This window comes from Macaca thibetana, chromosome 4, assembly GCF_024542745.1.
Source record: "Macaca thibetana thibetana isolate TM-01 chromosome 4, ASM2454274v1, whole genome shotgun sequence".
Classification (NCBI taxonomy): domain Eukaryota; kingdom Metazoa; phylum Chordata; class Mammalia; order Primates; family Cercopithecidae; genus Macaca; species Macaca thibetana.
Genome location: NC_065581.1, coordinates 45,050,766 through 45,078,361, shown reverse-complemented (window position 1 = coordinate 45,078,361; position 27,596 = coordinate 45,050,766). Strand labels below are relative to the sequence as shown.

The 27,596-nt window shown below is 47.7% G+C and overlaps 2 protein-coding genes across 12 annotated transcripts in view; both read left to right on the top strand.

The window, feature by feature from the left end:
- The window catches only part of MRPL14 (mitochondrial ribosomal protein L14), a 66,089-nt gene extending 53,194 nt beyond the window's left edge, over positions 1-12,895 (top strand). For all 4 annotated transcript variants that reach the window (XM_050787045.1, XM_050787043.1, XM_050787044.1 and 1 more), the window contains 2 exons: positions 10,275-10,363; positions 12,377-12,895. In XM_050787045.1, the coding sequence (XP_050643002.1) occupies positions 10,293-10,363; positions 12,377-12,743 (438 nt within the window). In that variant the 5' untranslated portion in view covers positions 10,275-10,292 and the 3' untranslated portion in view covers positions 12,744-12,895. The remainder of the gene's footprint in view (positions 1-10,274; positions 10,364-12,376) is intronic.
- MRPS18A (mitochondrial ribosomal protein S18A) overlaps positions 1-27,596 on the top strand; it is a 564,209-nt gene that overhangs the window by 99,377 nt on the left and 437,236 nt on the right. The window contains exon 1 of one of the 8 annotated variants that reach the window (XM_050787004.1): positions 21,691-21,694. The exons of the other annotated variants lie outside the window; for them this stretch is intronic. The gene's annotated coding sequence lies outside the window, so the exon portion shown is untranslated. Of the gene's footprint in view, positions 1-21,690; positions 21,695-27,596 lie in introns of those variants that run through there. 8 annotated transcript variants of the gene reach the window in all.

Sequence of the window (27,596 nt, the reverse complement as noted above, 5' to 3'; positions counted from 1 at the left end):
CCAGGAATATACAGTAAAGAACAAAGTGGATATTCTTCAAGGAGGTTACTGTGTGAGATGAAAGACAGTTCACCATTCATCACTGGAAATACTGTATGTGCTATTGAAAAACAAGGATTTTATTGAGGTAAGAAGTTGGTTGGCTTAATGAGGAAGGGCAGTTTTTCAACTGTGACAGAAAGGAAGATGGAGACGAGGCCCGTTTTTGGTAAAGTGCCTGGTGGGAAGGGTCTTTGTAGGTTTGGATTCTGGGAGTTGTGAAATTGGTGTAATCTATTGCATGTGTGGAACAATAAAATTCACTTTGAGGTCAAATAGCATTGTAATGGATATCTGAAAAATGGAAGTGGAGGCCATAATTATCTGGTTTTTGGACTTCTGAGAATCACTAGAAGGCTTTTTTTTTTTTTTTTTTGGTTCAGTCTGTCTTGCCCAGGCTGGGGAGATCTGGGTGCAGCAGTGAAATCTCAGCTCACTACAGCCTCTCCTGGGATCTAGCAATTCTTATGCTTCAGCCTCCCGAGTAGCTGGGACTGCAGGCGCGTGCCACCACTCCTGGCTGATTTTTGTATTTTTAGCAGAGATGAGGTTTCAACATGTTGCCCAGGCTGGTCTCCAACCCCTGGCCTCAATCAGTCTACCCAACTCAGCCTCCCAAAGTGCTGGGATTACAGGCATGAGCCTCCTTGTCCAGCCAGAAGGCATTTTTTATATGTTTTTATTTTTTACAAAATAGTATAGTTATGAGTCTGAGCATGTGGATTCCTGAGCTATTTCTGCCTGTGCCTGATTAGGGTCAGCACCTAATCCTTAAGGAGTGTGTGAGCCATCAAGTGACACTTTCCAGGGCAAGCATTTCAGAAAGCCTGACATGTGCCTTGTGGAATCCGTGAAGGAACAGTGGCCAAAATATTTTATTATTGCTCCTGAATATTAAAGATAAAATGTTTCCTGGGGTGGGGGGGAAGGAAATAACAACAACAAAATTTCTCCGGAGTCCACTTTTCAGGTAATTGGGCACTGAGCATGGTTATTTAGACTCTCCTTAGCTCCTAGAGTCTTCAGTTGCAAGAATCCTTTAAAACCTATTTTGCCCATCCTGGCTAACACAGTGAAACCCCGTCTCTACTAAAAATACAAAAACTTAGCCGGGCGAGGTGGCAGGCGCCTGTAGTCCCAGCTACTCGGGAGGCTGAGGCAGGAGAATGGCGTGAACCCGGGAGGCGGAGCTTGCAGTGAGCTGAGATCCGGCCACTGCACTCCAGCCTGGCCAACAGAGCGAGACTCCGTCTCAAAAAAAAAAAAAAAAAAAAAAAACCTATTTTGCTCCACTCATGTCTTTGGGATTATGATACCTGGGCCCACCTAAGACGGATTTTCCTACTGTCAGGTTGCTTGGCTAGTTCTTTTTTTTTTTTTTTTTTTTTTGAAACAGAGTCTCGCTTTGTCGCCCAGGCTGGAGTGCAGTGGCGCAATCTTGGCTCACTGCAAGCTCCGCCTTCCGGGTTCATGGCCTTCTCCTGCCTCAGCCTCCCGCTAGCTGGGACTACAGGCGCCTGCCACTACGCCCGGCTAATTTCTTTTTGTATTTTAGTAGAGACGGGGTTTCACCATGTTGGCCAGGATGGTCTCGATCTCCTGACCTCGTGATCCGCCCGTCTTGGCCTTTCAAAGTGCTGGGATTACAGGCGTGAGCCACCGCGCCCAGCACTTGGCTAGTTCTTAGGGCTGTGTGGGGGCTCGAAAAGCAGATTATGGTTTAGCCTTCTATTTTATAGGCTCATGGTTTTTCTGGGTTGTTGCTTACCCCTGGTATGATTTTACATGTGTATTTACAGTGACAACTAGTATGCAAGAGAAGACTGCAGTTCAGATCTCAGAAATGTTCTGGGTCAGGTAATATGCTGAATATTTAAAAAGGTCGTAGTAAAGTAGCTTACCATTCACCAGTGAAACACAACTCAGAGTAGGAAAGCCCTCTGTTAAAAACTCAAAAAATCATTTATGTCTTTAGAAAAGAGAGGAAGCACTTTATCATGTCCACTCTAAACTGAAAACACTTTCAGGGCTGTGATCTTAAAGAGGCATCCATGGTGCTGCCCTAAGAATCAGGGAACAAGCTTGCTCTTCTGGGCCAGGATCTGGTAAACAATTTATCCTGCAGATTTAGTCCCTACTGGATAATTCAGAGAAGGATTGTCCATGTTAAAATGATCCCTTACATGAGTGAAACTAAAGCACTTCCATTTCCAGACCACTTTGCTTTTCCCAATATGATCTCTGCTTGGCAGAGAGTCGTTGAGACCTGGACAGGTGATTCCAGGGTCACAGACTTGGTGTGAGAGAAGGGGAGGATGGAGTGAAAGAGATACATGCTTTCCATCAGCAGCACCCTCCCATCCCCATTCTTTAACTTTTCCACACTACTCTCCTGCCAGTCTGACATCTTCATAAACCTGGAGCCCACCTAAACCTGGCCCAATGTAAGTACTAATAGGAAGGGAATTATGTATATGATTCAGTAGAATTTTACTTGACCTTGTGCAGTTTTTCCTGAGTTGGACCAGATGAAGAATATTACAAATTTATATCTGGATTATAGATGTTTGTATACTTGTGAGGTAGGAATGGGAGGGGGAGCAAAACTAGATAAACTGTACAATTATCTCCACATTGAAAAACCATCTTGAATAATTGAAAATTGTCAGATCTGTCTAAGTACTACTGCTTACTTTTTTTTTTTTGAGGCAGGGTCTCACTCTGTCACCCAGGCTGGAGTGTTGTGTCAAAATTATGGCTCACTGCAACCCCTGAGCTCCAGTGATCCTCCTCCCTCAGCCTCCCAAAGTGGTGTAATTACAGGTGTGAACCACCACGCCCTGCTTTAAATACTTTTGCAACAAAGTGGGGCATAAGTTAGATAAACAAATATAGGACAATAACCCTAGACATGTTTTCCCTTTGTGAAATGGGATTGAGAAATGGGGTTTTCTCAGTGGTAGCTGTGGTGGAAACAGCCGATCATCCTATTGAGGGATACTTTACATTGATAGTGCTGCTGTGAAAACTCACACCTTGGCAGATCACTCAAAATCAGCTTTAGCTTTGGTCCAAGGCTGTCCTGCGTGTAGTGCAGATATTTAATGAAGAGATGGCTTTTTGTTTCCTGAGTTTTTTAAAGATTATGTGGCAGCTTTGCCAAAGGAGAAGGAGTACTTACCCTGTGTGTGGAACATTTATTTGTATCCGTGAAGCTTATTAGTGGCTAAAGCAGCATCACTGTGCAAGTATTGTGCAATGTTTAATAAAAACAGCCTTGGGCTCTGATCTGGGCCTTATTGCCTTCTTTTTTTTTTTTTTTTTTTTTTTTTTTGAGACGGAGTCTGGCTCTGTTGCCCAGGCTGGAGTGCAGTGGCCGGATCTCAGCTCACTGCAAGCCCCGCCTCCTGGGTTCACGCCATTCTCCTGCCTCAGCCTCCCGAGTAGCTGGGACTACAGGCGTCCGCCACCTCGCCCGGCTAATTTTTTTTGTATTTTAGTAGAGACGGGGTTTCACCGTGTTAGCCAGGATGGTCTCGATCTCCTGAACTCGTGATCCGCCCGTCTCGGCCTCCCAAAGTGCTGGGATTACAGGCTTGAGCCACCGCGCCCGGCCAGGGCCTTATTGCCTTCTAACCTTGGGTGAGTCAACCAACAAGCTTTGCATTTCTGTCTTCATTTCTCCAACTCTGTGGAGCCTGCAGAACTGTTCAGAATCATTAGCAGATTCAGCCGCCTTGCAGACTGTTGGTCTTTCCTGTTTGTCTTTGTTTCCATTGGGAGCTCAAACTGAAATCTTCAAAGAAAGTGATCTGTGTGAAAGTACTTTGAGAATTATAACATGCTGTTGTGTGAGGTTACCAAACCACGCACACACCACACTTCCTAAAAGGAAATAGTTGGGCAGCAAAAACAGTAATGAGTCTGTAAGCAACAAATGAAAGTACTTATTGGTCCAGAATGGTTGAGGAGAAACCTGAGATGCGAGGGGTTGTGTCTGCGTGACAGGATAGAGGGTCCCAAAAATTCCTTTTTGTTTTTGATTTATCAGAGCTGCCAGGCCTTTGCTTTTCCTATTTTGATTAAGAAGGACATTTATACTCTCACACTGGCAGAGTTTGTCTTTTTTGCATCTGGGCTTTCCATTTGATTTTTCAGTGTCTCTTTTCCTGTCCGTTACATACTAGCAGAACCTCCTTTAAAGGCTCATTTGTGATTGTGCTGAACTTTTTGTTTTCTCCTTTTTCTATAGAGGCCATTCCCCTTGAAAGGTCTTTAAAATATAACCTGCCAGGTACCTAAAGATTGAAGTTGTTTAGGTAGAAACAATGTATAATTATATATAGATCTGTGATACTAAATATATTTTGCTGATCCTCAAAACTTAATGGTACTTTCCAGCATTCCACAAAGCATCAGAGGTACAGACTCTTTGTGTCTGCCCTTCCAACTCAGAGTAGCTAAAAATGAGCTCTCTGGCAGAGGACGGTGGCTCACGCCTGTAATCCCAGCACTGTCGGAGGCCGAGGCGGGCAGATCACGAAGTCAGGAGATCGAGACCATCCTGGCTAACACGGTGAAACCCCGTCTCTACTAAAAATACAAAAAATTAGCGCCTGTAGTCCCAGCTACTCGGGAGGCTGAGGCAGGAGAATGGCGTGAACCCAGGAGGTGGAGCTTGCAGTGAGCCGAGATCGCCACTGCACTCCAGCTTGGGCGACCGAGCAAGACTCCTCAAAAAAAAAAAAAAGAAAGAAAAAAGCACTCTGTGCCTGTGAGGCTCTCCCAAGTCACTGGGAGCCTGGGTAAAGGGCACAAGAAAAACCACAAACCCCGCTCACATGGAGCCTCTCTGGAGCTGGAGGTTGAATTATAAATCAGTTATTTTTTTGTTTTGTTTCTGAGACAGAGTCTTACTCTGTCACCTAGGCTGGAGTGCAGTGGTGTGATCTCGGCTCACTGCAACCTTCGCCTCCCAGGTTCAAGAGATTCTCCTGACTCATCCGGGGACTGACTGTAGCTGGGACTACAGGCACATGCCACCATGCCCCGCTAATTTTTGTATTTTTGGTAGAGACCAAAAATTTGGTATTGTTGGCCAGGCTGGTCTCAAAACTCCTGACCTCAGGTGATCCGCCCGCCTTGGCCTCCCAAAGTGTTTGGATTACAGGTGTGAGCTACCGTGCCCAGCCATAAATCAGTTCTGTCCACTTAATAGAGAGTTACTCAGCTGTAGGTGTGCTAGGCACAGTTCTGGGCACTGAGTGTCTGGCACCGAGCAGAGCAAGGGCTGGTCCCTGCTCTCACAGAGCATGCATTCCAATGGAATCTGTAGGGCGATGCCAATTTCCCCATATTCCGTTGAAATCCTTAGTCCTCCCTTGCCTCTACAACTGAAGGGAGATCTTAAAGCAAGATGGAAAATGAGCAAGGCTTGGATTGTATTAATTTCTTTTTTCTTTTCCTTCCACCCACCCTCTCTTCCCACCCCCGACCCCAGCTCTTTTTAAGGAGAAGTTGATTCATTTTCTAAAACAGGAGGGTAATACTTAGTGCTGATCAGGAAGTGGCATGAAAAGCTGTCTCTGGCACCAAAGTTTTCCAAATACCTGGCCTCCTCTAAGTGAGAGTGTCGTAGAGAAGGAACTGTCGTTGAAGCCAGTCTCCTGTGCACAAGACTCAGAGTGACATTCCTTGTGAAACAACCATTGTATATAGACTAGGTCTGAAGTGATTCAGAATCTGTGTCCATAGGATAGATTTATGCTAGGAAATAATATAAGGGTCCATCAAAGTTGCTTTGAAGTAAATTGCTGCCTCCATTGCTCTTCCCTGATCTGAAGCAGTTATTTTAGTGGTGGGATGAGGCATTTTCCATAGTGGACAGTATAGGCACCAGGCCCAGGAGGTGAGTCCAGGGGGCCTGGAAAAAAAGCACGGGCTAATCTTCCATGATTAGCACCATCATTCTCTTACAGCGTGTTTGCCTGACATGTCCTGATTCCGAAAGTACAGATAAGAGCTCTACCGTGTCTGGATTTCCCACCGTCAGAGCCATGGGGGATCTGTCTATCTCTTGGCTACCTCATTTATTTTATTCAACAAGTATTTATTGCACTCCTACTGTTACTATCAGGACTGGCTGGGGTCTTTTGCTGGGGTGGAAGAGGAGGGTACAGCAGTTTGTTTTTTTGGAGGGATACAGGACATATATACAATAAGTGAATGTATTTGGTTCTTTTGTGCTTTCAAGTTCATAGGAATGCTAACTGTTGGCCATTTGATGTCTGAGTCCTTTGGGTTTAGGTCTAGAGGTCAATATCAGATCCACTAAAGAGCTAGTGAAAAGTCACTGAATTGGGAAATGCTCCCTAGAGACATGAATATATCACTCTTGTGTTTGAGGGCAGTACAGGTAATCCTTACCATCAGAGTCTGTGTGACTCCTGAATTCCTGTAGCATGTTCAGATGCCATGTTGTGAGAATATCTGGTTTCTGAATTTTGGATAGCGAGTAGGAAGAAATAGAATGTTAAAGGACATCAGCCTTACCTCAAAGTATCCACAATTACTCAGTGTCGGTGTTTGGATAGTGAATATTGACTCTGAGCGTTGCACTGGCACAAGGATGTCCCAGTGTTCAGGAGGGGTAGCAATTGATGCTGCCGTTTGACACAAGACTTTGTAGAAGAGATTCTTGTGGAGCTGGATCACATTTGGCTGGGCAGAGATGAGTGTTGGTTGTGGAGATGGCATGAGAGCAAGGTGCAGAGAGGAGGCCTGAGTTTGTGTTTGTGCACTGACAGCCTTACAGAGTTTAGGGGGGTGCTTTGTGATGACACCTGAGTCAGGAAAGTTCTGGGAAGCCCTTAAGTGCTTCTGCAGTTCTTGGACTAATATCAGCGTTCTTGAGGAAGCAGTGTGGTGCTGAGAGGCAGGGTGTTGCACTTCTCGGGAGAGGGAATGTGGGTGGTGCTGGGTGGATCTTGAGGGTTCTGTGGAGTCGCTCAGGAGACTCCTCTCCCCCAGGAAGCCAAAGGCCTGCCAGCATGAGATGGGAACAGCTTGGCAGGGATTTGAGCTAACGCAGCCTGGACCAGAAGGACTCTACTTTTCAGAAGTTTTGTTTTGTTGTTTGGTTTTTTGCCAGTTTTTAGCTATTGCTCTGAGTATGGATCTCTTCTTGCCTCCTGTACTACAAATTGTCTTCAAAACTTAAATTAGATTAAAGGGAATAATTTTCACCTGGTATGTGTCTCCATTTCAGTTGATTCAGCTAGCACTGAATTGGCTGTGAGTAAAATGTGCATGTGATGTCAGTGTTCTTTTTTTTTTTTTTTTTTTGATGGAGTCTCACTATATTGCCCAGGCTGGAGTGCAGTGGCCCAACCTTGGCTTACTGCAACCTCCGCCTCCCAGGTTCAAGTGATTCTCCTGCTTCAGTCTCCTGAGTAGCTGGGACTACAGGTGCCCGCCATCACGCCCGGCTTATTTTTGTATTTTTAATAGAGAAGGGGTTTCACCATGTTGGCCAGGCTGGTCTCGAACTCCTGACCTTAAGTAATCCGCCTGCCTTGGCCTCCCAAAGTGCTGGGATTCTAGGCATGCACCACTGCGCCCAGCTGACGTCAATATTCTTGATGGAACAAGAATGATTTAATAGTTGTAAAATATTAATATTTAAATTAAAGTTGCTGTGTTTACTCTGTTGACTAAGAACATGGGTTTAGGAAGCCCACAACTGGGGTTCATATTTCAGCCTGGTCACTCCTAGCCATGTGACCTTGGGCAAGTTATTTAACCTCTCTGGGCTTTATTTCCTTGTGTATAACAATGAGGCTAATAATAATTGTACCCATTTCATAGAGTTTTTTGAGGTTTATTTTATTTATTTATTTTTTTGAGACAGAGTTTTGCTCTTGTCGCCCAGGCTGGAGTGCAGTGATGCAATCTCGGCTCGCCACAACTTCCACCTCCAGGGTTCCAGCGATTCTCCTGCCTCAGCTTCCTGAGTAGCTGGGATTACAGACTTGTGCCACCATGCCTGGCTAATTTTGTATTTTTAGTAGAGATGGGGTTCCTCCATGTTAGTCAGGCTGATCTCAGACTCCTGACCTCAGGTGATCTGCCCACCTCAGCTGGGATTACAGGTGTGAGCCACTGTGCCCGGCCATGAAGTTTAAATGAGATGGTATGTAAGACACTTAGACCGCTGCCTGACACATTGTAACCATTTTATAAGTGTTCATAAACAAAGAACACAGAAAGAGGCCAAATGACCCTTAAAGCTGCTTGACACCCAGGGCTCTCGTGTGAAATGAGCTTTGGTATAGCAGAGCAAGGCTGCGGAGTGTGGTTGGAACGCCCTTGGACTGAACCTGGATCCAGTTCTGGTTCTGCCCTTGACTAATTGTGGGATTCTACACAAGTCACTTAATCTGCCTGTATATCAATTTTCTAATCTTTAAAATGATATATGACATGATGATGATGATAGCTTATTAGCTGGTAAAGAGTGCCAGGCACTATGCTCAGTGCTTTGCGTGGCTTATCTAATTGAATCCTCATAACTACCTTGGGGGAAGATACTGTTAGTATCCCTGTGTTACAAATGGGAAACCAAAGCTCAGCAGTTTGGTTACTTGTCCAGGGTTACCTCACCAGTAAAAGTAAAGCTGGTTTCATTTGGTAGTCTGTGATTCTCTGTGTGTCAGATGTTAGTAGTTGCATACATTAGCTGCCTTCTTTTGCATTTAATTTTTCTAATCATAATTACATTTTGGCTAATGCTTCATGGGTTGTCTTAAGGAAAACATTTGGAAGTAAGTTTGGGATTTGAGGCTAAATTGTAGTTAATAAGCATTTAAAGGCCAGTTGTGGTGGGTGACTCACACCCATAATCCCAGCACTTTGGGGGGCTGAGGCGGGAGGATTACGTTAACTCAGGAGTACTCAGGAGTTCAAGGCCAACCTGGGCAACAAAGTGAGACCATCATCTCTGTGAAGAAAAACCAAAAAATTAGCCTGGCATCCTGGTGCGTGTCTGTGGTCCTGACTATTCGGGAGGCTGAGGTGGGAGGATCACCTGAGCTTGGGGAGTTCAGGACTACAGTGAGCTGTGATTGTACCACTGCATTCCAGCATGGGTGACAGAGCAAGACTCTGTCTCAAGGAAAGAAAAAAAAAAAGTATTTATGGAGTGTCTAGGTATTCCTGGGGAAGAGTGGATTCCTCTGTCCCCCACCCCAACATTCTTATTAAATAAAGTCTTATCTGAGGTGGTTTGAACTTGTGCAAAGCAAAGCTGTGTGTAAATACTACAGTGTAGAGGCTTTTCTCGGCAGACCTCTTGAATGGGCACCTCTGCAGCCAAACATTTGGGTGGAAAAACAGGTGTGTTTTGCAGCTGGCTACAGGCCTTTCTGAAGCACTCTCTGAAGTGATGTTCTGGTGTTTCAGGGCACTGGCAGCCTCCATATTTGTTAGTGCTAGGGAGCAACAGGGTTGAGATTCTGAAAACTGGAGCCACAAGTGTTGGGTTGGTGTTTGCTCTTTCAACTAACTCTTCAACTTGGTTTCCCAAAGCCCACTTTCAGCTGTAGTATGGTGTAGGTCAGTTTTCCATTTTACAGTGTTGTTTGGGAGACTGACCCAAATAGAGACTTTGGTCTTTGACTTGGCAAGAGCAGCCTTTGGCTTTGCTTTGCTGGCCTTGAGCTGTACAGGTGTTCTGGCCTTTACATTTGGGGGAAAGGTGATGTAGTGACAGATAACTTGAGTGGCTGCTTAGATACTTTACTTTCTTTTAGGGAGTTAAAGTGCTGGTTTCAGAAGGCGCATGAGTATCAACAAGGGCAATAGTGTGCAGTTTTTCCTCTGTGGAGGACTCGAGAAGAAGTCCCTGGCTGGATTTATAACCAAGGGTTCATATTTTCCTCCTGCCTGTAGAAGTGATATAATAAGGAAGGCATTCTCTGTGCTGCTGTATTTTTTTAATAGCAGAAGCTGTTGTGGGCCATGCCACCTCTCCAACCCCAGAGTTAGAACGTGAATCAGCAAAATCGGAGCTAGAGCTCTGTCTAATCATCTGTGTATCCTTTAACCACTAAGATTTATATTTTGTGACTAATGATCTTGTGCTGAAAGTGCCATCTCCCACACAAGTCCCCAAAGAAAACTGGCTCTAAGGGCTGTGACTTAGAAACCAATTTTTCCCCCTCTCGTTTTTCCTGCAGGATCTATCTTGGGATCCCATGGCTTTCTTTACTGGGCTCTGGGGCCCTTTCACCTGTGTACGCAGAGCACTGAGCCATCGCTGTTTCAGGTAACTTTTCCCATTAAGTTGTTAAAACTGTCTTTGTGTAAGATTCCTATCAGGGCTGGGTGTTATGGTGACTAGAACAGGAGTAAAAACTCAGGGAGGTAAGCATGGGGTTGGGAAAAGCTAAAGGGATCAGGCCGAGCTGGCTTGGTTGGTCTGGTCACAGGATGGGGGATAGGTAAAGAGGTGATGATGCTGTTAGAAGTGCGACGGGGAATGGCATATGGTGGAAGCTTTTACTCTTCAGTCCTTGCAAGACTCTTAGAGTAAATCTGACATCTCTCAACCCTGTCATTCCCCTAGAGCATTAAACCTCCTCTCTTTTAAAAATGAAATTTTTTAAATTACAAAAATAATACATGCTTATTACCAAGAACTTGAGCATGATAGAAGTGTGACACCCTCCTCTTCTTGTAGATGCTAAGCCAGGAGAGCACAGGAGGCATGCCTGTTGGCAGACATGCCTCCTGGCCCTGTCATGCCCTCATCCCACAGGTGTTTCCTGAGCACCGCGCCTGGGGTTGGCCATACAGAGATGAATGAGAGTTGCTTCCTGTCCTGAAAGAATTCTCACTGTCAGCCATAGGTGCAAACTTGAAAATAAGTAACTCTAAGAAAATGTGATAGAATATTTTAATAGAGGATTGTACTTTGGATGGTCTCTCATAGGAGCTGCTAGTGGAGGAAGAGAAGGAGAAAGAGTGGAGGCAGTCTTCTCAAAAGGGAGGTGGGGGCAGATCCTGTCTAGGCCTTCAGGAAGAATTGGGAGGAAGGGTGTGCTTGGGGAACTCCAGTAGTTCCTGGTTGCTCCTGCCCAGAGTGGTAGAATGTGTGGCCTTAGAAGGTAGGTAAATTGGGACAAAGTTGTTGACAGTGTAGATGGTGGGGAGTAGCATCACTTTTATATTCTAAAGAGAGCTCTTTGTCAGCAAAGTGAAGTGCAGTGGGAACCAACTAGGATAGTAATGTCACAGTCTTGGTGCAGGAGAGTGAGCTGCTCAATGAAGGAAGTTGTTGGCGGGATTGGAGAGAAAGGACATAGGTGCTTAGCGGGTGATATTAACAGGACTTAGTGGCCAGTTGATGTTGATGGAGAGAGGTTTATGGCTTGGGTTCTGGTGCTGCTGGAGAAGCCATTATCTAGATAAGAAGTGTAGCAGCAGGAGGAGTTTGCAAGGGGAGGCAGTGAGGTCAGTTTGGGACCTACTGAGTTTGCAGTATCTATAGAGTAGGGAGTTGAGGAGAGTGGAAATGTATGGAACTAGAATATAGAAGAGAGGCGGGGCTGGAGATGGAATTTACTAGTTGGCAGCAATGCTAATGGGCAAGACTGCCTAGAGTAGGCATAAAAAACAAGAGAAGAGGTCCTAGGATTACCCTGTGGAAACACCAGCATCAGGTGCTAGCATCAGGAAAACAGGAATCCCACTGTAATCGTCTTGTTTAATAATACCTTGTCTGTCTTTAATAAGTACTCTCTAAAAATTTTTTTTTCTAATGAGGAAAAATGTATTAAAAGATTGTTACCTTGACTTATTTCCAGTTTCTGCTATGTTGTGTCAAGGACTTCCCTTTGCAAACTTACCCATATCTTCTAGTTCCAGCAACATGTAAATAAGAAAATTAGGGAATGGTGTATTCTGGGGAAGCAGGTTTTTCAGGATAGGCAGTGGATGAGGCCTAGCCCATAAGGGATTCCTTTAAGTCCTCAGAGTCCTTTTGGAAAGCAAAGGCTTTAAGTTAGGCTGCTGTGAAGTTCATTGTCACGTTGGGTTCTCTTTAAAACTCATCCAAATTGAGATCTTGACACAACAGCAGAAGCTCTCAATTGTGAGGAAACTGTTGTGGGTACAGATAAGTCTTCACAAAGTCCTGACTTTCTGGTGCTGCTCCTGGACAGCACTCTGCTGTGTGTGTGTTGCTGACATGTACTTTCTCCCTAGCCTTGACCTTTCAAGGCCTGTGCACCCTCACCATGAGAGATACAGACTGCAGACTTTTTTTTTCTCCCACCAGCACCACTGGGAGCCTGAGTGCGATTCAGAAGATGACGCGGGTACGAGTGGTGGACAACAGTGCCCTGGGGAACAGCGCATACCATCGGGCTCCTCGCTGCATTCATGTCTATAACAAGAATGGAGTGGGCAAGGTGGGCGACCAGATACTACTGGCCATCAAGGGACAGAAGAAAAAGGCGCTCATTGTGGGACATTGCATGCCTGGCCCCCGAATGACCCCCAGATTCGACTCCAACAACGTGGTCCTCATTGAGGACAACGGGAACCCTGTGGGGACACGAATTAAGACACCCATCCCCAGCAGCCTGCGCAAGCGGGAAGGCGAGTATTCCAAGGTGCTGGCCATTGCTCAGAACTTTGTGTGAGTTGAGCCCAGGCCTCTGGTTGCAGGAGGGCTCGTGAATGGAGCAGTTCTGAGAACGACACTTCTGCTAAGGGAGCTTGGGAGCCACATGGCTGCTCCCTTCACACTGGGTAACAGTGTAATGTCCTGTGAGAGAATAAATATATTCATTTATGTGTTCCGGAGCTTTCTGGGATGTGGTGGGAAAATAAATGACACTGAAGCAGTTGAAAGGTGGCTTACCCAAGTCTGGCCACACGGGGTAGCATTCTTTACATGGAGCAGCCTTGGTGCCAGGGTCTGAGCCCTTGCTTTTCTGGTTTGGACCCTGTGAGTTCACGCAGGACTGTCAGGCCCTGGAAAACTGAGGTATACACCAAATGCCAATTTATAAATGTACCGTGGAGTCTGCCACTTTCTAACCAAAAGATACTTGTTTTTGTTTTTCTCATCCCAAATATCCTCTTCCTGTATTAGTGGGCTTGAGGCTTTAAATGGTTATAAAGATGACCAGGTTAGCGTGGAATAAGAGCAGAGAGGCTGATTTAATCTAGTGAACATTCCCTTTAGGCTGTAGTAAAGCCCAGACAGTAATTCTTTCTTTGTTCTGGATAGTCTGCCAGAACACGCCTCTGTGCCCAGTAGCAGAGCTTCCTCCCTGGACTGCTGGAGAAATGGATACATTCTTACATTTTGCAGATGACATAATCTTGGGCCTGTGCAGGTGATTCAGTGAGTTATCTTTCCTTCATCTGTTGGTCTGCTTGGGGAGATTTAGAGGCTCCCTTAGTTTCTTTAGTGGAACCTCATCAACTTATTTATAAATTCTTTTTTTTTTTTTTTCTTTTTTGAGGCGGAGTCTCGCTCTGTCACCCAGGCTGGAGTGCAGTGGTATGATCTTGGCTCACTGCAACCTCCACCTCCCGGATTTAAGCGATTCTCCTGCCTCAGCCTCATGAGTAGCTGGGATTACAGGCATGCGCCACCACACCCAGCTGATTTTTGTATTTTTAGTAGAGACGGGGTTTCACCATGTTGGTCAGGCTGTTCTCGAACTCCTGACCTTGTGATCTGCCCACCTGGGCTTCCCAAAGTGCTGGGATTACAAGTGTGAGCCACTGCGCCCAGCCCTTTTTTTTTTTTTTTAATTCATTTAGAATACCTTAGGTAGTTAACTCATTAAATAAGTAACTAATCTCAGTGGCTTCTGAGAGTCAGAGTAGGATAATAATTAGGAACACAGGCTCTTGTAGCCAGACTCTATGGGTTTGAAGCCTGACTCTACCACTTAAGGACTATGGGCAAATTATTTTACTTTTCTGTGGCTCAGTTTCCTTATCTGTAAAAGGGGATGTAATAATGGTAACTACTTGATAGAATTGTTGTGAAGATTAAATGAGTTTGTACTTATAAGTGCTTAGAACAATATCCTGGCAATAATAAGCACTCAGGCTGGGCATGATGGCCCATGCTTGTAGTCTCAGCTCCTCAGGAAGCTGAGGTAGGAAGAGCACTTGAGCTCAAGAGTTGAATCCAGCCTTAGCAACATGAAAAAAAAACCCAAAAACACTCAATAGGTACTTTTAGAAATAGGAATTAGCTATTTCCTATTGTCACGACTGCATGGGTCAGCACTGAGAAAACAAAGGTGAGTAAAAGCAGGTGTGGCCCCTGCTTTCCTGGAGCTTATAGAGTCCCAGGGGAAATCTACATGAATCAATTCCTCAAACAAGTGCAAAGTCCCAAGAGTAGCAAGGGTCAGTGATAAAGGAGCTAGAGTTTTTCAGTGGGATCAGAGGCAGCTTCCCTGAGGAAGGATTGCATCAGCTGCAGTCTGAATATGTACAGTGATAGAAGTCAGTAGTGGTTACCTGGGGGGTAGGGAAGGTGTAGACTGGAAAGGGGAAAGAGGGAACCTTCTGGGTCTCAGGAATGTTCTAAATCTAGATCTGTGTGGGAGTTCCATGAGGATAGACATCTGTAAATAATTACTGAGCTGTATACTTTAGTGCACTTCACTCATAGTGAAATAAATGAATAGGCATTAGCTAGGTGAGAGAAGAGGAGGAAACGTTGCTGGTAGAGGGAGGGGCATGTGCACAAACCCTGTGACAGGAGGGAATGGGATAAATGCCAGGTCTAGAAGAAAAAGCCATTGTGGCTGGAGCCACAAGAGGGATCATGATGTGGGTTGAAGCCAAAAGAGGAGTGGGGCCTTATGAGCCCTCGGAAGATTTTCCTCAGCTGAGGGCATTGGGATGCTGTTGGAGAGTAATTTAGCAAGTGGAGTAAGGCTGGTGGGAGGGGAGATTTGCTCTGCAGAGAGATCCTCGGGGAGGCCAGAAGGGATGAGTGTGATAATATGGACCGGGGTGGCAGTGGAGGGCAGTGGGCATCTTTAGGAGGTGGAGTTGACTTGGTAATGGGTTAGTAATGGGGAATAGTAATGGGGAAAGGCCAGGAATGGGTCTGAGGTTTCTGGCTTCTATACCTGGATGGTTGGTTGTGTTGAACATGGAGCTAGGCTGGAGGATTAGGGAGGAAGAGCAGTTGTGGGCAAGCTGAATGGAGGTGCCTTTGAGACATCGAAGAGATGTCGAGTAGGTAGCTGGATATAAATCTCTTAAATTGGAATAACACTGAGGACACTGAGTTTCAGAGGTAAGAGGTGATTTCTCAAGGTTCTACAGCTAGTAAGTGGTAAAGCTGGTCTCAGAGCTGAATCCTGTGACTTCTAACCGAGGGTCCTCCCACAACATCATTGGGTCCTCCTTTCGTAGTTGATGAGTCTACTCCATCTTGACCCGATTCTTACTAGCTGTGAACCTAGAGGCTGATGTTCTGATTTTCTTGAGTTCTGTGGGCACACCTTGGAGCCCGTTGCCCACTGAGCCTTGACTGCAATGAGGCAGAGGCTCTTAGTTTAACATCTTCCATTGGAGGAGCACATCGCTCCCCAGGGCTCCTCTGACTAAGCCTGATTCAAGGTACTCTGGGTATTTTAGGAGCTAATATCCTCTCCTTCTGGCCCTCTAGAAGGGCTGACATGCTCTGCTGCAGTGGTTGGATGTGGTCAAGGGGGAGGAATCATTGAAACCAGGGCCTGCTTTGCCAGTGGTGAGTGTTTCTCTCCAGCAGCAGCAGCTGGTGCTCAGCAGGTTCTTAATGTCCCTGCTTTCTGTGCTACTTCCTAAAGGCTGTGGGAGGTAGAGAGCCCTGGCCTGAGGCAAAGGGAAGGTGGAATTGTTCTCAGCCTGGCACCACTTGCTCAGGGGCTGGACCTTTGCTCTCACTGGGGCAGCTTGACCCAAGCTGCCCTCTGGCTTCTCAGGTTGCTTGCTTTCTGGGGTCAGCCTCACTTCTTCCTCTGCCCTTAGTCAGCAGGAAGTATCTTCCTTTCACGTGCTTGCAGGGTGCTGCCTCCCCTCACCCGCCTCCCTGCTGTTGAGGTTTGCCAGAGTCATTCAGATGACTCTCCTGTGTCCTCGCTGTCCCCTCCTCTGGTCTTCATGGACTTAAACCTTCTTCCCAAGGTGTTCTGTGCTGACCACTGGAAGGCTGTGGTTTCAACAAAGTCTGTGGCCAGGGCCTGTGACGCAGGCCCTTGCAGCACAGCCCAGAATAGCCTCGGCTTTGCTGCTTTTCCAGCTGCCCTATCACTTTGCAGGCTGGGATCTAATTTGCTGTCCACTCTCTCCACCCCAGTCTCTCAGCCAGTGCTGCTTTCTTTGCCCATAAAATATTTATAATCACAGATTATGTTTCCCTATGAGTATAAACTTGCTTTTGTTGTTTTTCCCCTTCTGTGCCCTTAAGAATCTGCCCCTGACAGGCCAAAGGGCTTTATTCTCTGGGTTCATGGACTTCATCACACTTTCTTTGCTGAAGTGGCTGGCTCCCTCTGCTAGACCACTGCTGAAGAAATGTGAGAAAAGAGCTCTAGGTTAGTTATTGTAGTCAGAGACCTGGGTTCCAGATGGAACCCTGCTGCTTACTAGCCACAGCCTCTCGAGTTGGGAGCTTATTGCTTGAGGGCTTGGTGCTCAGGACCTCTGGCCAATGGGTGTGACTCCTAAGGACCAGCCACATTGAGGGATATGCCCTTGGCTGCTGATGAGGTGAGGGGGGACCTGGCCAAAGCATGTGCAGAGAGGCCTTGCCACCATCAGCACTCCTGAAGCTAGTCACCTCTGGCACAGATGTCCAGTCCACTTCCTGTGTGCCTTTGGGAAGTAGCACAGAAAGCTGGGAAATTAAGAGCCATTAAGTACCAGCTGCTGCAGCTGGGGAGAAGCACTCACCACTGAGTTTCTCTCCTGAAATTCTCAAGCCCAGCCTTGCACTTAGGAGGGCAGTGGCCACTGTGAGGCAGAATTCACTGGAGGTGTGCCTCCTCCTGTGTCAGAGTGAGGAGGAGGGCCAGGGCTGGGGTCTCTCCGGGGGTGAGATCCTACTGTGCAGGTGGGAGCCGAAGGGCGTTCCGCTCCAACCTCCCTGTGCGCAGCCTCCTCAGTGTCCTTGCTCAGGCTTCTTACTGCCTTTCTTGGCCTCTTCTCATGGTCTTTGATTTTCTTTCTCAGTGGCTGAGAAATCTTGTTTTTGACAAAAATTATATAATACTGTACTAAAATGCTTAACTGAAATTCGAATCTGTACCAGCAGCTGCATTTCTTTTCTTCCTCTAATTTTGTAATTCAGACTTAAAATCGTGGGACTTTTGTTTTATTCTTTCCCACCGGGAGGATGGTAACGGATCACAATTCAGTTCTTCCCAGCATTTTGGACACCTTCTTGCTGAATTATTTTGCCAAATATTAGTAATTTTCTGAATTATTTGGGCTTCCTGGGCTGAAAGTGGTGATGAGTTTGCTTCTTAACTTTCAATATAAAGATGGTGATTCCCAGCTAGATTTGGGAACAGTAATAATTTGTTGTCATTTGCTTGGTATTATGGCAGGCTGTTTCATAAGACACACCACAGGCATTTTTAAAATGAAAATTAAACTTATTTTATTTTGGGAGTTTCATAAGAACTCCTGAATAATTGTGATACCTTTGGATATTATGAAACCTTGATTGGCAACTGATTTGAGGCCAAGTGTTTACACACTCAATAGAGACAGTTCTTGGCCAATCTGGACTGATGATCCAGTGTGTGATCACAGCTGCTCTCCCTGCTCCCCACTGAGCTCCCTGTTGATTGGCACCAGTTCTCAGGGGCTGCCCAGCACAGGAAGAGGAGAGAAAGAGAGACCTTTGGGTGCTGGCCTTCTCAAGGGATACTACACCTGGCCTCCAGTGGGTTTCCCAGGCAGGGAGTGGGCTGTGCTGCCCCATGCCCACAGGCTAACCCAGTGCCCTTCTTGGCTGGCCATGGCTAATGTCTGCAAAGAGGCAGGCACACATGGGTCAGGGAGCCAGGGCTTTCATTTGTCCATGTGTCTCACTGGCGTCCTGTCAACCAACTGCATTAACTTACCAGTTTGCTGCCAGGTCTGGTAAAAGGTTTGCAGGTAAAGAAGAATGAAATCCTTGTCTGAAATTAGGCTTCAAGGTTATCTCTGGATTTTGTTTCTCCGGGCTGGGTCCCCATAATTGAGGGCAAGGCTTTGTTGGAGTTAACTCACCTATGGCCTCAGAACAGTTTATTTCAAAACAAAGCTGAAGTGGATTCCCACCATTGTGGTTTGGACCATTCATGATGACCATGTCGACTTGGGGGACTGAGGAGCCACCCACATTTCACATGTGAGAGTAACAGAACTCGAGTTTTCTCATGCCCAGTCCAGCTCTTTTCACTGCATCTGACTGTGATATAATACAGTTTCACTCTGTTGCCCAGGCTGGAGTGCAATGGCGTGATCTCGGCTCACTGCAGCCTCCACCTCCCGGGTTCAAACGATTCTCCTGTCTCAGCCTCCCGAGTAGCTGGGATTACAGGCGCCTGCCACCACACCCAGCTAATTTTTGTATTATTAGTAGAGACAGGATTTCAACATGTTGGTCAGGCTGGTCTTGAATTCCTGACCTCAAGTGATCTGCCCACCTTGACCTCCCAAAATGCTGGGATTACAGGCGTGAGCCACCACACCTAGCCTGAAAAATACTTTTGAATGGGGCCATACCTGTCCAGCCTGCAGGGGCAGGAAGCAGCATTGCTTGTGAGGAGTTGAGAGAACCTCAGCTGCACTGAGGAGCAGGACTTCCCAAGGCATGTGGACCAGGTGGTTGGAGTATGTGGTGCTGGTGGGTCGGAGGGAGGCAGGATGCTTGTGAGCTGTGGTCTAAAACCTCTCCAACCCCTCATTCCTCACTGGGTCTGAGAGCTTCAGAGCCCACCTTGCTGCTTTTTCTTTCTTCTGAGTAGGCGCTTCCTCACTGGCATCCACGTGATTTCTGAACCCCCCTGGCAGACCTGTACCTCTGTGTAGCACTTCCCAGTTTGCAGAGTGCCTTCACCTTTTAGTCCTACAAAGTTTCTTCCAGCGTAGAACTTCTGTGACTCCAGGCCTGGTGACAACTCTGAATAGTAGGTAGGGCTGGTGTCCCTGTTTTAAAGATAGGAAACAGGAAGTAAGTGGTAGAGTTGGGCCAGTGTTCTTTTTCCTCTGTGGGGCCCCGGCTGAGCCCTGTTGCTCCTCAGCATAGCACTTCTTATAGCACTTTGAGATTGGGCAAGCCCATGACTCAGGAGCAGTCTCTGTCTTGTTCATAGTTCCTTCACTGATGCGTCGTAGATGCACAGAAATATGAGAGCTGAAAAGTTAAAATCTGTATTCTCAATTCAGGAGTCGTATATAGACATCTAGTATAGGGGTTGGTAAAAATTAAGACATTATGGAATGTCTACAAGGACCCGTGGTGGACAGAGTTGCCTATCTCCACATAGATCCTTATCTCAAGGGCCTCACCCATGCTGGCCAGATGCCCAGTGTTTCCTGTTTCCCCATTAAACTCCAGTTTATGACTCCAGTTTAAGGTATCCTATGATGTCTGTAACCCCTTAAGCTGGAGTGTGTTTTTACTCTTCATGTTTAGGGGGAAAAAAGCTGTACAAGAGATAAGGCAGTGGTTCTTAGCTGAGGACGTTTGGCAGTGCCTGGAGAGAGTGTTAGTTGTCACAACTGGGGGCAGCATCTAGTGGGTAGAGTCCAGGGATGCTGCTGGCCATGCTACATTGTGCAAGACTGCCCCCACAACAAAGAATTCCCTGGCCCCAAGTGCCGACAGTCTTAAGGGTGAGACTAGGTGGGACCTGTTGTGTGTAAGGAGGATAGAGAGCATCTGGGAGTCATAGTGAGCCGATGGTTCATAAATAGTGGTGTGGAATTGTAGGAATGAAACCACATTGCAATCCATGGAGATATGCACTTGCTCACTGTTTATCTGCCCATTGCCATGATTTGGGCCCTACAGCTGGAGCAGGTGTTGGAAAATTTAGAAAGACTGCAGCTTACTGAAGGGTTGAGGCCAGCAGTCAAGGCCATCAGAGGATCATGATTGCATGTGCAGTGCTCTGGGTTGGGGGTTGAGGCCAAAGCTTTAGCTTGGGCTCAGCCGCTGGCTCGCATGTCAGGTCACTTTGGCTGGTCACATTTCTCAGAGCTTTGGTTTCTGCCTCTGCCCTTACCTCTCAGGACTTTCTTAGCAGTGGCACCAGCAACTGTCCTGCCTTACAAATCTTACAACTTTGGAGTCACTTTTGGGTTTGTCCTACTTTTCTGTTTTCTTTTTTTTTTTTTTTTTTTGGAGATGGAGTTTCGCTCTTGTTGCCCAGGCTGAGTGCAGTAGTACGGTCTCGGCTCACTACAACCTCCGCCTCCCGGGTTCAAGTGATTCCCCTGCCTCAGCCTCCCGAGTAGCTGGGATTACAGGCATGCGCCACCACACCCGGCTAATTTTGTATTTTTAGTAGAGATGGGGTTTCTCCATGTTGGTCAGGCTGGTCTCAAACTCAGGACCTCAGGTGATCCACCCACCTCAGCCTCCCAAAGTGCTGGGATTATAGGCGTGAGCCACCACGCCTGGCCTCATTTTTGTTTTTTATGAAGTGCTGTCCATTCTCCTACAGCAGCATTCCTTTTCCTTCTGGAACTTCACATTTCATCCCAGGGCTCTGACCTGGTCTTGGCATGCTGCCAACTTGTTGTGACAATCTAGCTGCCCACTGGAGGCAGCTCTTGGAGGTAGAAGCCACATCTCTCCAGCCCTGGTCTGTAGCACATGGTAGTAGGAACAGACAGGAAACTAATTTATTGAGGGCTTGCTTTGTGCCAGTTTTGTGTTGGACACTTTACATATTCTCTTCCAAGTCTTCACGATGCCGTGTGATTATTGTGTCTGATTTATGAGTGAGAAAACCCAGGCTGAGAATAGTTAAGGGACTTGTAGTCAAGTGACAGGCTGAGATTTGAAGTCAGGACCACCTGGCCTCATTTCTGCTTTCTGCTGCACTGACCTGTGGTGGAAATATTTCTTGGTAATGTGCCCTCCCTCAGCTATTAAAATAGCTTTCCGGAAGCATCCGTTGGATGACCACTGTGGATACTTGTAGTTACTTCCAGTTGCCTCTTAGGTCAGCACCTTCCGGCCCAAGCTGAGGTCAGTGCTTCCTGCTGGAGGTTGGCTCCTGGCCTTATTTAACACCACTGTTTCCTGTCACTCCACAGCTTGGTCATCTACGCTGGCCAAGGAAATGGGCCAGTCTTCCTTCTCTGCACTTGACCGACTGGGGGCTTCCTGGGTCTTGGCTCACCCTGGAGCTCTTAACACCCGTTTCCAAGTGGGTTCCTAATGTTTGCTGAGTGAGTTATCAAGTGAAAGAAGAGTGTGGGTTCTTCCCCATCTCACAAAGGGCCACCACTCACCTTCTCCAAAGCCAATTTCTCATCTGGAAAACCCAAGCCAAAGAAGTCCCTTGCAGCCTGGCGGAGGAGCTCTGCCCACTCGGTGCTCTCAACCTGGAGGCGGGGGTTTGTCCCACTTGGAGACCTTGACTTTGCTCATTGCTTCTCCAACCCTGTCAGTACTGTTGCTGCCTTTACACAGGCATAAGCCATGCTGACCCCACAGGTGAGCCTTGGCACATTTTTGGCCTGGAATGTCATTTTCTCCCTGGAGAAGTGGTCGGTGACCCTGCTCAGATGTCTCATCAGTGAAGTTCTGTTCAATTGACATTGATTGAGCCTCGGGTTGGACATCTTAATCTGTCCCTCAGGGTCCCTCTCACCCTTTTCCACCCTGCCCTGTGCCCCAGGAGGCTGACCTGTACGGACTGCATCAGCGGGCTCCCATTCCTGCAGGGCTGACCACACTCCTCAATCACATGTCACAGCCCCTCAGACAGTGCTCCACACTCTTGGGGCCTTGGCGTCAGGGCACTGCAGCACCCACTGTACTGGTCCACACCTTTGTTAACAGTCCCTGTGTTAAACTGTCCTCAAATTATCCCAATTCAAGTGTTCCCCTGTTGCCTGCTTGGACGCTGACTGATGCAAACATTGACTGTGTTTGCCCAGATGGGCAAAATAGGGATCTTGTCCTGGAGAAGCTCTCAGAAGGGAGACAGATCCATGAACAGTTTCTGCCTCCTGCAGCAGGTGACAGGAGCCCATGTGCTGTGGCAACACTGACCCGGGAGGGTCAGAAAGGCTTCCTGAGAAGATGCCCAGAGCCTGGAAACTGGACAGTCAGAGTTAGTCAAGTGACAGGCTGAAGTGGGAATACCCTTTCATTCCAGCCAAAACCAGAGGTGTGATGCCGGGTGGGATGTGCCGGGAACTGCCAGCCACTTGAGGTACCTAGAGGGTTGCAGTGGGGCTGAGGCGGCTGACAGGCCAGGCCAGGGAAGGCTACGTGGGTTGCACTAGGTGCTGGGACTTTAACCCCGTCACTGTCCTGCTTTAACTGGCTAGTGGGTCCCCATCCCAGATGGACATTTATTAAGATCGCCCAGCTGCTGTGCAAAGAACCCCTCTAAAAGGGATGGTGTGAGGGGCCAGGAAGGGAGCAGTAAGTTCAAGAGATGGCCGGGCACTGTGGCTTATGCCTGTAATTCCAGCAGTTTGGGAGGCCAAGGCAGGTGGATCATCTGAGGTCAGGAGTTTGAGACCAGTCTGGCCAGCATGGCGAAACCCTGTCTCTACCAAAAATGCAAAAATTAGCTGGGCATGGTAGCGTGTGCCTGTAATCCCACCTACTTGGGAGGCTGAGGCAGGAGAATTGCTTAAACTGGGGAGGTGGTAGAGGTTGCAGTAAGCTGAGATCGTGCCACTGCACTCCAGCCTGGGTGACAGAGCAAGACTTTGTCTCAAAAAAAAAAAAGGAAAAAAACAAAACAACATAATACTCGTAGGGCAAGGCAGGGATGGAGGACAGGAGTTTGGAAAGATTTGAGGGAAGATAGCTATTTAGTAGGTTGAGGTAGCTTGGCATGGAGAAAGGACCATGCTGGGAAACAGGGCAGGGAGTTCAGAAATTCAAGTTAGCACAACCAAATTATCTTGGGATAGGTTATTGAGAGGTGGGCTTTGTATTCAGAGGAGCTTCACAGTGAAGGAGAATGGGGTGGGGGGTTGGGGGTGAGCACAGGGCAAGCTGCAGGCTGTGCCTGTGGAGGGGAGCTGGGCCAGCTCAGCTGCTGACTAGTGGAGGCCTGGGCTGAGGCGGGGAAGGGAGATGCCTTCAGCAGCCATGGCACAACTGGGGATCTGGTGAGACTGTGTGTGATCTGGGCTTCAGGGCTTTCTCTCCTGCTAGCCTGTGCTGCCCCTCGCCCTGCCCTTGTGCTCAGGAGCTGCCCCTCCTCTGAGCCATGTCCAAGAAATAAAGCACATCCATGCCTCCCTGCACCTGCAGTCTTAAGCCTATTGGGCTAATTAATTGGTCAACTTCCCCTGAGGTGGAATAGGCAGGATCTGGTGAAAGTTTGGAGGTGGATGGAGGTGAGGGTACCTTCTAGGGCTCTGACTTGGTGGAGTGGATGGGGCTCTTTATGGAGTTCTTAGGAGGGGAGAGAGGAGAAGGAAGGGAATTCTTTTCTGCTTGTTTAGTTGCAAGTGTTTTGTTGACAGTGGGATGCACCAAACAAGGTCAGGGGTGAGAACAGAGGGAGAGAGACTTGAGAGGCTTCAGAAATGCACAGTGCTTCTAATCATGAGGTCACCCAACAAGGGGCTGGGGAGAGAGGCGCAGTAAGCCAGGGTGGAGCGCTGGAGAAGCCAGTGTTGAGGAGGCCGGTGGGCAGGATGAAGCTGGTTAGGGAGTAAAGAAGACAGTCAAGGAGATGGGAGGAGGACTGGGGAAGTGGAGTCCTGGAAGCCAGGGAGGTGATGTTCCAAGAGGAAGTGGTCAGCCTCAGCAGATGAAGTGAGGCCTTTGGAGGGAAAGGTGGAGTGGCCACAGGCCGTCACTGGTGGAGTAGTGGGGTCAGGCAGCCTGTGGTGGGGTGAGAAGGGGGAAGTGCAGGTGACTTCTGCAAGAAGCTTGGCTGAGAAGGGAAGGAGAGAGATGGGCTGTAGCTGGAGGTTGACATAAGGATTTTAGGATGGGAGACACCTGAGCAACTCTTCTTGTAGACAGGTGGTTCTCCCCTTGTTTCGAGGTGGTCTTTGGTAAGAAGATGTTGGCATAGTAAGTTACTAAGAGACCCATATCATCAGCAAGAAAAGGCCCACTAGTATGGTCTGCATTTTACCCTGAAGTTGTCCAGTGACGCCCAGACCCAGGGAATTGGGACCAGGCTGCCTGATGGAGAGCCTAGGCTCTGCATGGGGACCCCTGGGGAGACCGAGTCTGGGGCTTTTCTAACTTGGACAAAGGATGATTTGATGGGGAAAGTAAACAACTATTTGATGCCATCCCTGGACTCTATTTCTGACCATCTACTAGAGGCTTTGTACCCTTCAGATACCGCGGGTGCTGTCAGGGGCTTACAGCAGCAGTGATCACATTCACTAAACACTCCCTAGCCCAGTCCTAAGCATTTTATGTGCCCAGTGTAAGCTTATCTTCCCAGTGGCCTCGTGAGGTAGGTTCTGTCGGCATCACTGGGTTTCGCCCTGTGCTACAGGCACGGGAACCAAAGCTCAGAGAAGTGGGATAACTTGTCTGAGGTCCCAGGCCTGGGAAATGGTGGCGCTGGGCTGCCTAACCTGGCTGCAGTGCTACTGCACCATAGTTGGTGGTGGTTCATGAGTGGAAGTTGGGGTGGGGGGCAGTGGTGACTGATGGAAGGAGACCCCAGTAGAGGAGGAAGCAGGAGAACCTGAGCAAGCGAGACGGCACCCTCATTCCCTGAGCCTGGTGGGGGGACTGGGTGCTCAGAGAGGTAAGCTTGTATGTTAGTTGGAAGAGGGGTGTTGTCTGCCGGGAGTGAGGGAAGGGTGGGAGCGGGAAGGTGGGGCCAGCTGCCAGAGGGAAGGTGAGGATGGAGAAAGGGTTATCAGCGTACTGAGGGTGCTACGCCCCATGATCTCCCCCAACAGAGAAGAGTTCTGTCCAGCATTGCTTGGTGGCCAAGTGAGGGAGGAGAAAAGGTGGCTGCAGATACTTTGGGTCTGAGTCTGCAGGGCAGGGTAGGGGATATGGCCTCTCTTAAAGGGTTTGCTGCCCAGGACAGGGTCAACTATGCCTTTCTCCACGATTTCTGGTCTTGAGCACAGCTCTTCATGGGTGCCCCATACAGGGCTCTACTCACTGAAGTGCCACCGACTCCAGGGATGTGTCATGTCTGACCTCAGTGGAGGGCAAGGAATGTGTCTTTTTGTATCTCCAGTGCCTAGAACAATGCTGGCACCTGGAAATATTGCTTGAACGTAACTGTCTTGTTTTTGTCTTCCTATGAGTTCAAGGACAGGAGCAGTGCTTAATGCACAGTAGGTAATGGAATATTTGTTCCAGCAACCTGGACACTCAAGGGAAGAAGCTGGGGCTGCTGCTGCCTCTCTGGAAACCTTATCTCCCCTTTGGTTTCTGCCTCTCCCAACCCAAGTGTACCCACACACGCCAACACATACACACTCACAGACACAGGCTCACACTCAAACATGCATACTTATTCATACACTTAAATATATGAGCACACAACACGTGCACACTTGCATGCACACACTATTTCAGTCAGAACTGCTCCTGCAGAGTCTCTCCAGCCCCAGGGCCTGTCCTGCAGCCTCCTAGTGGCACTGCTGTGGTGTGACCCGGAGAGCCTGGACAAGGACTCTATTCTCAGTATATTCACTCCTAATTTGTCCATGACAGATTTAGGCTCAGAGCTCAAGGGGGTTGCAGACACTGGGTGAGCCTTTGTCCCTGCCCTTGAGAAGGTCCCAGTTGCCTAAAGCTCTTGGCCAGAACTAAAGGAAACCAAGGACATGGGTACATAGCAGTACCTACTGTGCGTGCTAGATGCTTGGTGCAAGGCATTTTGTTTACTCCTTACAATAACTCTATGAAGCAGGTTTGACTTACCTCAGTTTGTAATGTGGAAACTGAGACTCGGTTGTTAATTAATTGCCCCAAATTGCACAGTAATGGATGGAGCCAGGATTTGGGCCTCAGTCTGACTCCAGAGGTCCTTTCTTTCCACACTAGGTGGAATACTTGTTGGCAGAACAAGGGGGAGAAGAGGCTTTATGTTGCCCGGCTTGTCCTTTTGAGCAGATAACATCGTATTACCCAGAACATAAAGGTATGAAAGTTAATACAGGCCAGTACTTCTTAGCTTTTGTGGGTCCTTCAAAAACCTGAAACTTGCTAAGGGTTGTGGACCCTCTCCCCAGATAGTGCATATATGCAGAGGCACACATAGGTTACTTTGGGTATAATTTCAGGGATTTGAGGTCCCCCTGAAACTTCCAGTGGCTCCCAAGTTGAGAACCCCCGTGAGAGGTGTTTGCTAACAGTGTGACAGATGAGAAGAGATGACTGTCCCTGCCCTGCACAGAGCACATACCACAGTGCCCAGAGAGGTCTGTACATACTTGTTTCAGCCTGTTTTTAATAGTGAGAATTGGAAACAATCTGAATAGCCATCAGTAGGGACCTGGGTAAATAAGCAAAGTCCGTGTGTGCCATGGAGTAGCACACAACTGTTCCGAGAAAGGATGGTGTAGGTATAGATGTAGCTCTCCAAGACATATTGTTGAATGGGAAATAGCCTGTTGAAGAGTGATGCACACACTTTATTCTGTTTTTTTTTTTTTTTTTTTTTTTTAAGACAGAGTCTCACTCTGTCACCCAGGCTGGAGTGCAGTGGTGCAATCTCGGCTTACTTCTGCTTCCATACCCCGGGTTCAAGGTGTCTCAACCTCCTGCATAGCTGGGATCACAGGCCACCATGCCCAGATAATTTTTGTATTTTTAGTAGAGACGAGTTTTCACCATGTTGGCTAGGCCGGTCCTGAATTCCTGGTCTCAAGTGATTCACCTGCCTCATTCACCCAAAGTGCTGGGATTACAAGCGTGAACCACTGTGCCCGGCCCTACACACATTATTTATGTAAAATCACTCAACAACATTATTTCCTACAAATACAGAAAAATTTATGGGGCTAGGTGCAGTGGCTCACACCTATAATCCCAGCACTTTGGGAGGCCGGGGTGGGTGGATCACTTGAGACCAGGAGTTCTAGACTAGCCTGGCCAACATGGTGAAACCCTGTCTCTACTAAAAATACAAAGATTAGCTGGGCCTGGTGGCATGCACCTGTAATCCCAGCCACTTGGGAGGCTGAGCATGAAGATCACCTGAACCTGGGAGGCAGAGGCTGTGGTGAGCTGGGATGTCACACTACTGCATTCTCTGCACTCCAGCCTGGGCACCAGAGCAAGATACCCTGTCTCAAAAAAAAAAAAAAAAAAAAAAACCTCGCAAGAA